Source organism: Ruditapes philippinarum, unplaced genomic scaffold, assembly GCF_026571515.1.
Source record: "Ruditapes philippinarum isolate M1 unplaced genomic scaffold, ASM2657151v2 ctg2752_1_1_1_1, whole genome shotgun sequence".
Taxonomy (NCBI): Eukaryota; Metazoa; Mollusca; class Bivalvia; order Venerida; family Veneridae; genus Ruditapes; species Ruditapes philippinarum.
The window spans coordinates 74,201-86,504 of record NW_026859253.1 but is presented as its reverse complement, the minus strand read 5'-3'; the positions used below and the strand labels follow the sequence as shown (position 1 = coordinate 86,504).

The window sequence follows — 12,304 nt, the reverse complement described above, 5'->3', positions numbered from 1 at the left end:
TAAAGTTATATTATGCTCAAATTTGATATTAGAAAATTTTGATAATTGCTACACAGTCTCTTGTAAATACATGTAGATATATTATGTTTAAACTCCTTCACACGATAAGTGGTCACAATATTAATATATACCGCCATTAAAAAAGTGGCAGTATTTTTAAGAAAAGACCAGTTAAAGGCTTACCATACATAGTTTATTTATTCTTTAATTCAAATAAGACATACCTAGTAAGAATTTCATATATTTCAATAAATTTCTTTGATTAGAATATTTTACTCAAGGATGAGCATAGTATACCTTTAATATAAATGGTATTACATTTTCAATGTTAATTAAAATGTTATTTAAATACAGACCATAATCGCTAATTGCAACCAATATAAGGAACCTAGTCTTACAGGATAATTTGATACATGCAAGCACTTTTTATAAACAGTCTATATAAGTAGAAAATTCTTCTTTCGTTCTTATATTCACAGCCTTCACATACAGTTCCGTATCTCCGAATATAAACGAAGCCATAAGTGGGTTGTCATCTTGGCACCGTCCATTGGCATGTGATACAGTAAGCATTCCAATTTGTTTGCAGCCTTGATCTGTCACAAATTTTGGATCAAAGGTTTCTGTGGTGTAGATTACAAAATGTGTTGTATGTAGTGCGGATGGTACGTATGGGCCTTTAGTAATGACTTTCCCTATACTTGTTTCATCTCCAGCTCTTATTATTATGTCAAATACAACAATATCAACAAAATTGCGATCCCGATGAAAAGATACTTCACCTGCATTTTGATATTCTTGCTCATCATATTCGCCAACGACACCAATTCCGTACGTGTGGGTCATTATTCTCGAGCGAACAATTTCTTGGAAATGTCCAAAACGTACTGCACCTTTGAGAACAACAAGACCTGGCTCTTCTGGGATAAAGATTTTCCTGTCATGCATTGCCTTCTTTAAAATGTCTTGGGCATATTTGCACTCCCCAAATCCGCCAACCAAAATAATCGTCTCGACTTTTTGCATATTTGGTTTTGAAAGAATCTGTTGTACATGCTGAATCACGTTGTAAATAGGAGGCTCAAACCACTGCTTAATGACCGAAGCGTCCACTCTCAGTTTGTCCCCGTTATATTTTACAACGTCAGATAATCCCATTGCGACAATTCTATCCTTCAATGTATCCCTATTATCTTTTCGGTACAGGTATTTCAGTGATGCAGGCAGTCTGAATGTTATGTTTCCCGTTGAATCGGTTTTAATATTTCTCTTTTTTATTTCAAACTCTCTTAACAATTGGAAGTAGTCTTCCATTTGCTCATCTTTAAATCTCTGCATTGTAGATTTCCCGATAATTTTTGTGACCCATTCTATAAAATTGTCGTCAACAATTGTGCCACCCCAGGGTCCCCCGCTTGCTTTATGTAGTTCTTTTAAAGTGTCATCAATTTGCTTTTCATGGACAGATATATCTGCGGTTCCACCTGGAAACCAATTGCAAACATATTTATATTCATCTTTTAAAGAATGTATACTCTTCCATATATTACGCGTCGATACATTGTCCAGAAAAGTAAATGTGAAGAAATACAATGAATTAAGCTTTTCAATTAATGATTATCTTATCTAAATAGGGAACTTTGCAAGAATAAATTGTCAAATATCTTTTTTAAACCAAGAATCTTCATATTATAAATAATACATAATTAGTTCATTTTAATGATTATAAAGTTAATTTTGGCCGGACTATTTATTAAAGTTACTTTTCATACTATACCGGTGCCTCATATTTCTGTGGTACTTAACTGTTTTAACACAGTGAATGAACAAAAGTTAGACGAATAAAATTCGAGAAAAAACGTTGAATATTGTAGCATAGACATGTCAATTACACCATAGTTTATTCCATGTAATGTTTGCATGTAAGCAATTATGTACCAGCCAAGTGAGTTAAGATGTGTTCTCATATTTCCAAGGCAATTCCATTTTAACAGTTTCAAAAGCAAAACCAATAGTAATCTTTATTTTTTAGTTCATCTATTCCTTGCCCCGTCTGAAAGTGGGTATTTTCTCTATGGCATTTATCAAATAACACAATGGTTGTTTAACAAAGAGAATTGTCTTAAAAAAGTATGAAAACTAAAAGTAAAATTGTGAAATAATTTACTTTGATCTTAATCTGAAAAAGATAATAAGTTTTCTTAGCCGTATATGTAGCATTTTGATAAAAGTAAAATAAATAAGTAAAAGTAAAACTATTGGCAGGTGCATGAAGTCTAGAAGGCACTTGAGACTGTTTATGCCTAATACTTTGGAATTATGGGTAACACGGAAATATGAGGCACCAGTATACAACATTTGAACAAGATTCTACAATGCTGCACACACAGAAAATGTACTTAATTTACGGAGAAAACGTTTTTTCCTCAAAGTAAAATCAAGTGACATCCGTGACATGGCGAATTTTTATCCCATAGTCATGATTTGAAGGACGCGGAGGAGATTTTATTGACAAATACACACTAAATAGTTAAGCTGAAGAAGATTTTTGTTTTTTTTTTCTATTTAAAAATCTGGATCTTTCGGAAGCAGTCAAAAAATAATATAACATGAAATTTATAAGACATAAATAAGACTGTTTAAAATCAAGAGCCTTTTTTACTATAAGAACATGAGTTCTTCTTAGTTTCTACAGAATGATATTCGTCAGATTGATTTCTGAGCCAATATTCACCCTAGTGTCGTGTTTTGTACATTCTGATTTGTGGGCTTCTTTCTAAAAGCATACAAATATTTAAGGATGAACAGTGCACATAAAAAGAAGATTTTTTAACAAGTCTATGTTAAATAAAAAGACAGGCAGGATGGGACAAGGGTTAGGATTTTAACTGCTATTGTAGAGGTATACATTGAGTTTTTAGAACTAAAATGTTAAATCAAAGACACTTCCGAGTCGGTGCCAATTGTGACACCAGAGTGATAGATAAATTTAGTAAATGCTCAACAGATATAGCTTAACATAATATATCAAAGCTCTAGGTCTTGTAGGGTTGTAGGAAGAGATTGTTAAAATTATTCTTCTAAAATCTTTATTCAGCGTCAAATTTAAGATATGCAATGAACTGAAACCATTTAAGGTAGAGCCTTATAAATGGCACATCCCATACAAGTTTAAAGATGTTGTTAACAAAGGGTTTATTATCACGTGATGTATAGTTATAGTAAAAGTTAGTAAATGTTAATGGCGGCATCTGAAATTGGATGTAATATTCTTTTGTCGATATTTCTTCCCTTTCTTTAATTAAATGTAGCCCATGTTCCAGCTAAATGCATGTCCAGAAATACCAAAATTGTACACATAAAATCAGTGGAATGTTAAAAGGTCGTGAAGAGAAATTTCTAGCGGAGAATGTTATTTTTTCTTTTGGAGCCATGTTAACACTGTTAAAGTGAGGAACAAATAAGTAAACGACCAGCTATTGCCAAACGCACTGGCTTCAGGAACCAAATACTATACCAAACACCAAAATGGTTATAGTGGAGAACATAAAAAATTAAAAAGTAACAGTGAAGAACATATTACGTGTAATGAGTTTTGTTTAATTCCATTCTAATATAAACATCTAATTGATTCTTTTGAGCTATGAAACGTGTCTTTTGATAGTCAAAAATGTCCAACATAGGACAATGTAGTTTCCAAATTATTAGTGGCAGACGTTTCTATCAGAATCATACGTGGGATAGGGATATTATATTGTTCTGTACAAAATAAGATATATTTGTCGGCTTGACTAGTATTGCTGATCCACCTATATTCTAGTTCGCATATGATATTGTGTTGTGTTCACTATTCTACAAATATTTGAAAAGTTGTACGTAATTATGACCCGTTAAGCGGTGCCTTCTGTTGCCATTTTCTACAAAGGATCCTCATTATTTCTATTTGAATTTAGTTCTTAGTCTTAATTACCATTTTGTTATTTTGCATATTATTCTATTGTATAACTATAAATAATTAAGTTAATGTTATATATTACAAATATGAAAATAATTTAAAGATAAATTTGGTAATTTCTAAACCTAGTTTGGCAGTATCTGGTCATTCATTCATTTATTTCGCTGTTGCACCGGGTTTAAAAGCTTCGAATATCTCCGTGAACAAAGCATGGCTTAAATAAATACAATCGATGGGCAGTTATGTTAACTGGAACATGGTCCAGATAGTCTGAAGAAAGCTATCTCCCTGGCTTACGGAACGCCGTTGGCTCTACTCAGGTGGTCCTTCGTGCATGAAATGATGCACGAAGGGGCAACTGAGTTCTTCCGCCACCAGTTAAACTGGAAATAGACAAAAAAGAAGGAAAAAATTATGTCGAAAAAAAAAGTTTTACAGGTGAAAATTACGGGCGCCGCTACTAATTGTGACTAACTATTAGCTTACCAATAGACAACTGTAACCACGTGATTATATATCCTGAGTTAACAACAAAAGTCAAGGAATCACATCGCAAGCAAAACAAACTCAACTCTGTCTGTACACCTGGTGTACGTTATGCCTTTTGTCTGAAAAAAGTTGTTTTATTGACATTTATTTCCTTACCTCCAAGGTCAATGACCATGTACTGTTTTCCTGATCTAGTGAGACTTTCCTTTATGTCTGTCGAGATTGTTTGGCACCATATAGAGGCTGCTTCAGGTTCGAAAGACAACTTTAGTTGTGTCTTTGCTATTCCAGCCTTTTGATTAATATCAAAAACATTAAATAAACAATAAACAAAGTTATCCTTTTGAAGAAAACTATTCATAAAGGGTTTTCTACTTGCTTTCCTGTGAAGGTTTCTGAATAAACTTTAAATTTTTACTTAATAGTATAAATAAATTCAAAAAGATAATTGATTAAATATTGATATAATATATTTGTTTGCAAAATGTGTAAACCTTTTCTGCTGCTTCCCGCATAAACTGTTTGGCTTTATCATTCCATAATGCAGGCACTGTAATAACATATTGTATGTCTTTGTCTTCAATTCCTGTCTTCTGTTTGTTGAGAGCCTCGAGAAAATGGTCTTTTAGATATCTGATTGCCATTGTAAAGACAGTCAATGCAGGCATTGATTTTCCATTAATATCTTCAACGGTAGTTGACCTTGATAAGTTCTGCATACATACAAATATATTTAGATAAATGTGTAAACAGTATATATCAAACATACGCTTAAAGTCTTTGTTATCATTAATTAAGCTACGCAATACACACGCATATTTTCAGTTTCAAGCAGCAGAGTTTATATTCATGTCAGGTTGTGCTTCGGTGCAGGAAAAACAAATAGTCAAATACAATTAAATTATCAAATGAAGTGATTGTGATGAGATCAAATATACCTCGTTATTGTGTAGGATCATTTTGAACCTACGAAATAAAAGCCAACCATGGTGCTTATTGTCTTCGGCAAGGTCTGCAAATTTATTTTCAGCTTCAAATCCAAATGAGTCAAACTCTTGTCTTTGATTGAGAAGAACGCATGTTGGTGTTTTCAATGAGATGAGTTGATCACTGCCAGCAATCCATCCTTGATTGCTTTGGATTCTCAACGGGTCATCCCGGAATGAAAAAGCATATCCACTGTATGTTGTTCCGAAGTCAAATGCAACAACAAGCAATCTCGGAGCATCCTTGTTAATAGAACTGAAAAAGAAAAATGAAAACTAATGGGAAATTTTACCACTCTGATATATTTTCATGCTATGATATGCTTGAAATGCAGTAAGCGTTTAAAACATGAAAAGAATTGTTCTTCACTATATCGTTGTGAATTGCTACAATTTCAAGTAATAAAATTAATCTCATGCGTTGATGCAACTATCCAATCATAATTCATTCTTACAACAAAATAACATATCTTTTAAAACTTTACAAAAAGTTTAATCAGTATTGTTCAGTTTATGCGACGTTGAATTTAAAATTAACTCAAAGGAGCCAACTAAACATACTAAAGGAAAGGGTCGCCTTTTTACTTTCATAAATTCAGGATTTGTGTTCTTAAATTCACGTATACCTGACGAATAAAGCGAAACTGGCGGTAAGCTTTTTAAATTAAATCGAATATAACATTTCTTTAACGAACGCTTACTCTGTCTATTTTAATCATTTTAGAAATGTTAAAAAAAATGATGTACAACTACTATTGAATAATATTTGTACTTGTTATGAGTCCTTTTTCGTTTATAGTATCACAATTTGGATACCTTTTCATTGAAAAGTGTTCGTGTTAAATCGCATATCAATAAATATGCACAGTGCGATAACTAGAGTACAGGTATTAGTTACGCGCACTCCAGTTACCTCATTGTTTGTCATGGATATCAATAGAGCATGATCGTTGATTAGCTTCATTAGGGTAAGAGAATGATGAAAATATATTATCAATATGATAGTTCATTGGTTATTTTCTTGGGTTTACCTATATTGACGACAGGGAAAGTGAATTTTAACCTATGATACAAAACAGAAAGAACTGCTAAAAACTGGGTATACAGATCTAATTTATAATCTGTAGGCTACGCCCCCTCGAACAAATCAGATAGTTTCTTTCTATTACATATTATTACCGGACTAAAATAGAATGAAGATGTCACAAAATTTATATATATTTGACGTGTAAAAATAGTCAGATAAGCAAGCTATTTATCAATCTGATTACAGAAATATTAATATGTGAAAATGATAAAAAGAACGAGAAATCGCTTAAAGGCGTATGCTAGGAAATAATCTCCACACAGTGATCTCTGCTTATTATTTGGCTTAGATTGGTTTTTACATTTACAATAATAAAGGTAACAAAATACCGCTATCCGTGGTTTAACTTTTTAATCTTTGTTACAAAAATGTTTGTAGTAATTAAAAAAAAATGTTTGAAGTAATTTTTAACAAATTTGCTTGAGGTAATTGAGTCAATTATAAATGGGCAAGATTGTTATGCCAGTTTACCAGTCGGCTATATGGACAACGTCATGTTTGTTCTCAAAATTGTGGAAAATACATACACAGTATTGGTTTTCCCAGGGTTAAAATTAGAAACTAGATCGCTTTCAAAATTATGAAAGCTCGCCGATGATTTGCTGTGTGAAATGTCACCAGAAATGATTTTGTATTGGGGCATGGTCAGATCTAAAAGCGGAGCGTTATTTAGGGCTGATTTTTATGAGATTGGATTGCAAATCTAGAATGAAACTATCTCTTCCGCAATAGTCAGTCAAAACAGTTGCAATTAATTCCGTTTTAAGCCCAAAACCTACTGTTGCCAAGGGAAAAAAAAACAATCTACAAGAAAATCTCACCTCACCTCCAGACTCTAATGAGCATGTTTTAGAATAGATTAATGGTGGATATTTATATCATCTATATCCATAAACACACTTGTTTGTGAAGTTTCACTAAAGTTTATCGTCATTTAAGAATTTTACAAACATTTTCAGTTTATACCCCTCCCCCATCAGCAAATTGGTTAAGAATGTCCGAGCACCATGTTAAAGTAAAACCAGTCTTTGTTTTAAAAAATCAATAAAAGAAAACTTCTTTGATATCAGTGTGTTTGTTTTTAGTCCCCTACCGGTTTAACCGGAGGGGACTTTAGGTTTACCCTCCGTCCGTCTGTCCGTCCGTCCGTCTGTCCGTCCGTCTGTCCGTCCGTCTGTCAGTCCGTCCACAAAACTGGATCCCGCGATAACGCAAAAAGTACTGAAAATATTTTTATGAAACTTGATATATGGATAGATGGCAGTATGGAGATAATGCACGTCTTTTTCTTTTGTTCCTATGTAGAAAATTCTGGTTGCTATGGCAACAAATAGTCTGAAAATATGGCAAATTTAACACATAAACTGGATCCAGTAATAACTCAAAAAGTACTAAAAATATTTTTATGAAACTTGAAATATGGGTAGATGGCAGTCTGGAAATTATGCACATCTTTTTTTTCTTCCTATGTTGACAATTCTGGTTGCTATGGCAACAAATAGTCTGAAAATATGGCAAATTTAACACATAAACTGGATCCAGTGATAACTCAAAAAGTACTGAAAATATTTTTATGAAACTTGAAATATATGTAGATGGCAGTCTGGAGATTATGCACATCTTTTTCTTTTCTTCCTATGTTGACAATTCTGGTTGCTATGGCAACAAATAGCCTGAATTTCAAGATTTCTGATATAAATTTTTTCAGCTTTTTCACCACAAGTTCTTTATCTCTTAAGGTGTTTACTTCAAACTTTAAATATAAGTTTCTGGTCATCAACCACATCATATGTGACAAGGTTTACAACTCTAGCACAAAAATTATCAGTATTACCTCCCTTGAACTTAGAATTTTTATGAAAAAAAAATGTTGTCTTTTTTAAATAACTTCTTTATTATTTTAAATAACTTTTTTATTTCCTAATGTATCTACTTCAAACTTCATATATATGTTTTTTATTATCACTCAACATTTTTGAGAAGGTTAAATACTCTAGCAAGACTATTTCCAGAATTATGTCCCCCTTGAACTTAGATTTTTTTCGAGAAATTGGTATTTTTTACTCCAACTTCTTCATTCCTTATAGGATTTACTTTAAAATCCCACATCGTGATAATATGACAAGGTTGTATAAACATAATTTCCTTACTAGGCACAGAAACATAGCACATTACTGTGATATAGACAAACTTAGAACTCAAAAGATTTAAGTTCATTCATGCCATTCATTCACTGGTAAAATTGAATGGCCAATGGCCCATCAGAATGTTGCTGGGGTTCTTACCAGTAGGGGACTTATGGATTGCTTGCAATACTATGATAATTGCTTGTTTATTGTGGTGTACAAAAATATCAAAATAATAACATTTACCAAATGAATAACATAGTTTGAACAAAATTTGTTGACATGTTCGACCACTTGAAAAACAGCTTGGGCAAAACATAAGCACTACACCAAAATTATGTAACATACCTATGGAAACAAATACTTAAGTTTCAAAAAGTTTTACTGTGGAATTTATGAAAACCTACTTTTTTATTTCACTTCCCTCGATTTTAGACTGCTCTTTTTAGCACAGAATATAAAAGCAAGTTTAAAAATAAGGTCACAACATAATAATTAAAGAATTAAAATGTCAAAAGAGCTTCATTCATGTATATTATTGATGTTAAAACAAAAAAAGTAGTATTTTATTGCAATAACTGCACACTCAAAATTTAGAACTAGAAATTTTAATGATTACTACTACTATATCACAAAATATTTTGACAAGATCATTTTAGCAAAGACAGGACATTTTGTGTAATTACATAAAGCTGTTTTTAGCCCCAATTACATTAAAGTATGCTTCAAACATACACATAACATATAAGTCATTTATATCTTCAATATAGTGATACATTATACCACATTAGGTACTATTACAATATTCCGCGGAATATCAAAAACGCTTTGATTTTGTACCTGAACAGCCCACCACTTGTAAAAAAAAATGACTGGCCTGTTGAATGACAATATTATTGTAAATTGAGTTCACACTAAAACTGTGATTCAATATTATATTTAAATTGGCTAATGGTCCAAATGTTTCACTAATTTGCCTAAAACAACTGCATGTTCAACTGCATTATGAACACCATATGAAGTGTTCAAAATTACATTCACTTTATGTAGGTCTTTCTGTTTATACCGGTAGATATTAAATGATGTACAAGTAAAAGGAAATCGAATTGTCTTCCATCAATGTCCTAAACTGTCACGTGACACGCTTGGTGGCAGTGATTAGTGTACTTATAAAGGGAAGTAACCGCTTCGAGGAGTTTGAATGCCGATTGTGAACAACATAATGGAATTTATTGTTACTTTGCATTAACTAAAAATATGATAAATGAAGCATTCAAAACGAAAGAATCAGGTGTCACAAACCTCGTTCCCGTGTAGTTTGTCTGTTCCCACCAGGTAGCCATATGGATTCTGGACGTATTTCATTAAGTAAGTTTAGACCATTAAATATCGCATTTTGTAATATTCGACGTTTAGTTGATCTAAATGCTGGAAGGCAATGTTATATATGAAAATAGAAATGTTCTTGAGGTACATCATGTGTGAGTTGTAACACTGCTACATAAACATGTATATAAAATATAATATTTTTTCATTGTAATGAAAGTAATTCTAACCAGGATTATTTAGATAGTTTGCTTAAATGTCAAAACATGTCAGCCAGCAAAAAAAATGTCTGAGTTGCTATTCTGCAACTTCTGTTTAATCAACAATCATACATGTATCTGACAAACTGGGCAAAATCGAAAGTAGACTGATTTAAAAAAAAAGAAAACCGAATGAAACAATTCTTCGGTGAAAGCCTTCTCCGTATTTTATAAAAAAAAATTGATGTACAATTTCTTTCCAGTGCTTATTGTATTGCTAGCGAATCTACTTTCTTTTTTGTATTTTCTGAAAATGTAAAGCGTAATTAAAACACAAAAAATCAAAACATACGTTAAACTGCAAATCCTCAAAAATGTAATCAAATTGATCAGAAACGAAACATCAAACACTTTGAAAGATGATTAAAAGATTTTAAAAAATGAATAACATGTTTTATTAAAAAAAAAGAAGACAACCTTTTCAATGTTTATTTACTTCCTTCCCCATAATTTTACGTCACACGGATTCATTCGGACACCTTTATTAGGATCGTTATTATAAATCGATAAATACACTGATAAAAGACATGGAGGTATAAGATTACATGTATTTCATAACAAATATAATATAGTCATTGATATGCTATTTATATATTCACAGTAATACGTTATATAATGTAAAATATGAACTGATTGTAAAAATAAGATTTGTCAAACTTATGTGTAAGTCATCTGCCATTGAAATATCAGAAAAAAGTAAAACAAATCAAATTAAACAATGAACCCAAACTTAAAAGGCATAAATTTATGTGTTACAAAATATTTTCATAAGATTTATGAAATGCAAATAATGTCATTTTCGTTATCTCACGATTGATTGTTAAAAGAAGGGAAATATAGAATGTCTCTGTTATTTAATATACATGAATCGTGCATGTAAACAGAAATAAGATATTATTCTATTATTTTTTGTAGGACTTTAACTGTTAAGCAATGAGTTCGTGCAATTTGCTGTTAATGAATATACAAGTATAGTTCTTTCATATTATTTTTTTTCATCAAGATTTCAACAGTAATTTTGTAAACTACAGACAAAAGAAATATGGTTTTATACTCTTTATAAATTATTTCCATTATCATCATGTATGTATTTTATGATCATGACTTATAACTCTTGTTCCACACGGGTTGAACGGTGATATACCAAACATTTTGTAACATTTTTGTAAATTTTATAGTTCTGACTGTTAAATTATTATTCCTCCGTCAATTTGCCTAATTTTGTGGCGACATGGCCGAGTGATTAATGCGTCGGCCTTAGAAATTAAACAATTAGAGGTCACTGTGACTCAGGTCAGAGGAATAAAGCAGTCGGTTACAACTATTACCTTTTTAAAAGTAAGAGCAAACTTAATAACGTTACACTAGAAAGTGGACATATCGGCGTGTTATTGACGGAATTCCGACCATCTAGCTAATTGTAAAACTGGTTCACTTTCTTCAATACAGTGTTGAAGAAATTGCCTATTGATTGTTTGAAAAAAAAGAAGAAAACAACAAAAATACAAACAAACAAACAGACAAACACAAAAAACGCAAAATTAAGCAAATGGTGATTATTTTTTATTTTTAAACAGTTCCAGAATATTGATTTTAATATGGTTCATATTTCGATCTATATAATTCATCACGTGAAAGTAAGTTGGGATATAAGGGAATTGAACGATAGCTTGCAATTACCAATACAAAAAATAAACAATCACCAAAGCCTAAATCATTTTCAGTTTAGTTGATTTAGCGTTTTTTAAGTATTTTTTACCTATTTTGTATATCTGTCCTGTTCCTTATCGGTTAAGAAACTCCTTTTGGGATTTCATGATATTTTGAAAACTAAGTCAGTCTAACTATGTTGGATCCCCAGCCACGTATACATACAAGGGAATGAAAAGGTAGATGCTTTGGCTTAAGAATCCTTAAGTTCTCATTCAGTAGATTCGATAGATTACCAGTTAGATTTCTAAACCCCCAATAAATAAACTTATTTCATCTGAATGGAAATTAAATGGGGACAAATCTTTATTTTACAGACTTCATGACATCCACCCTGGTCTTGATATATCATCATCTTTTTCTCC

General features: G+C 31.7%; 1 protein-coding gene across 1 annotated transcript; it reads right to left on the bottom strand.

Moving 5' to 3' along the window:
• Positions 1 to 267: 267 nt before the first annotated feature.
• Positions 268 to 10,753, bottom strand: LOC132755802 (heat shock 70 kDa protein 12B-like). Its single transcript, XM_060746722.1, has 6 exons — positions 10,647 to 10,753; positions 9,946 to 10,071; positions 5,383 to 5,686; positions 4,939 to 5,157; positions 4,601 to 4,736; positions 268 to 1,484 (listed from the first exon to the last, which is right to left on the bottom strand). Exons 2-6 carry the CDS (start codon positions 9,984 to 9,986, stop codon positions 427 to 429), a joined length of 1,758 nt encoding a protein of 585 aa, XP_060602705.1. The 5' UTR covers positions 9,987 to 10,071; positions 10,647 to 10,753; the 3' UTR covers positions 268 to 426.
• Between the last annotated feature and the right edge of the window lie 1,551 nt (positions 10,754 to 12,304).

Excerpts from the sequence above, each read along its gene's own strand:
- LOC132755802 (XM_060746722.1), bottom strand. The coding sequence starts at position 9,986 with ATGGCTACCTGGTGGGAACAGACAAACTACACGGGAACGAG. Across the intron at positions 4,737-4,938 it reads TGCGGGAAGCAGCAGAAAAG|GCTGGAATAGCAAAGACACA; the intron begins GTTTACACATTT and ends ATTAATCAAAAG. Across the intron at positions 1,485-4,600 it reads CATGGTCATTGACCTTGGAG|GTGGAACCGCAGATATATCT; the intron begins GTAAGGAAATAA and ends ATTGGTTTCCAG.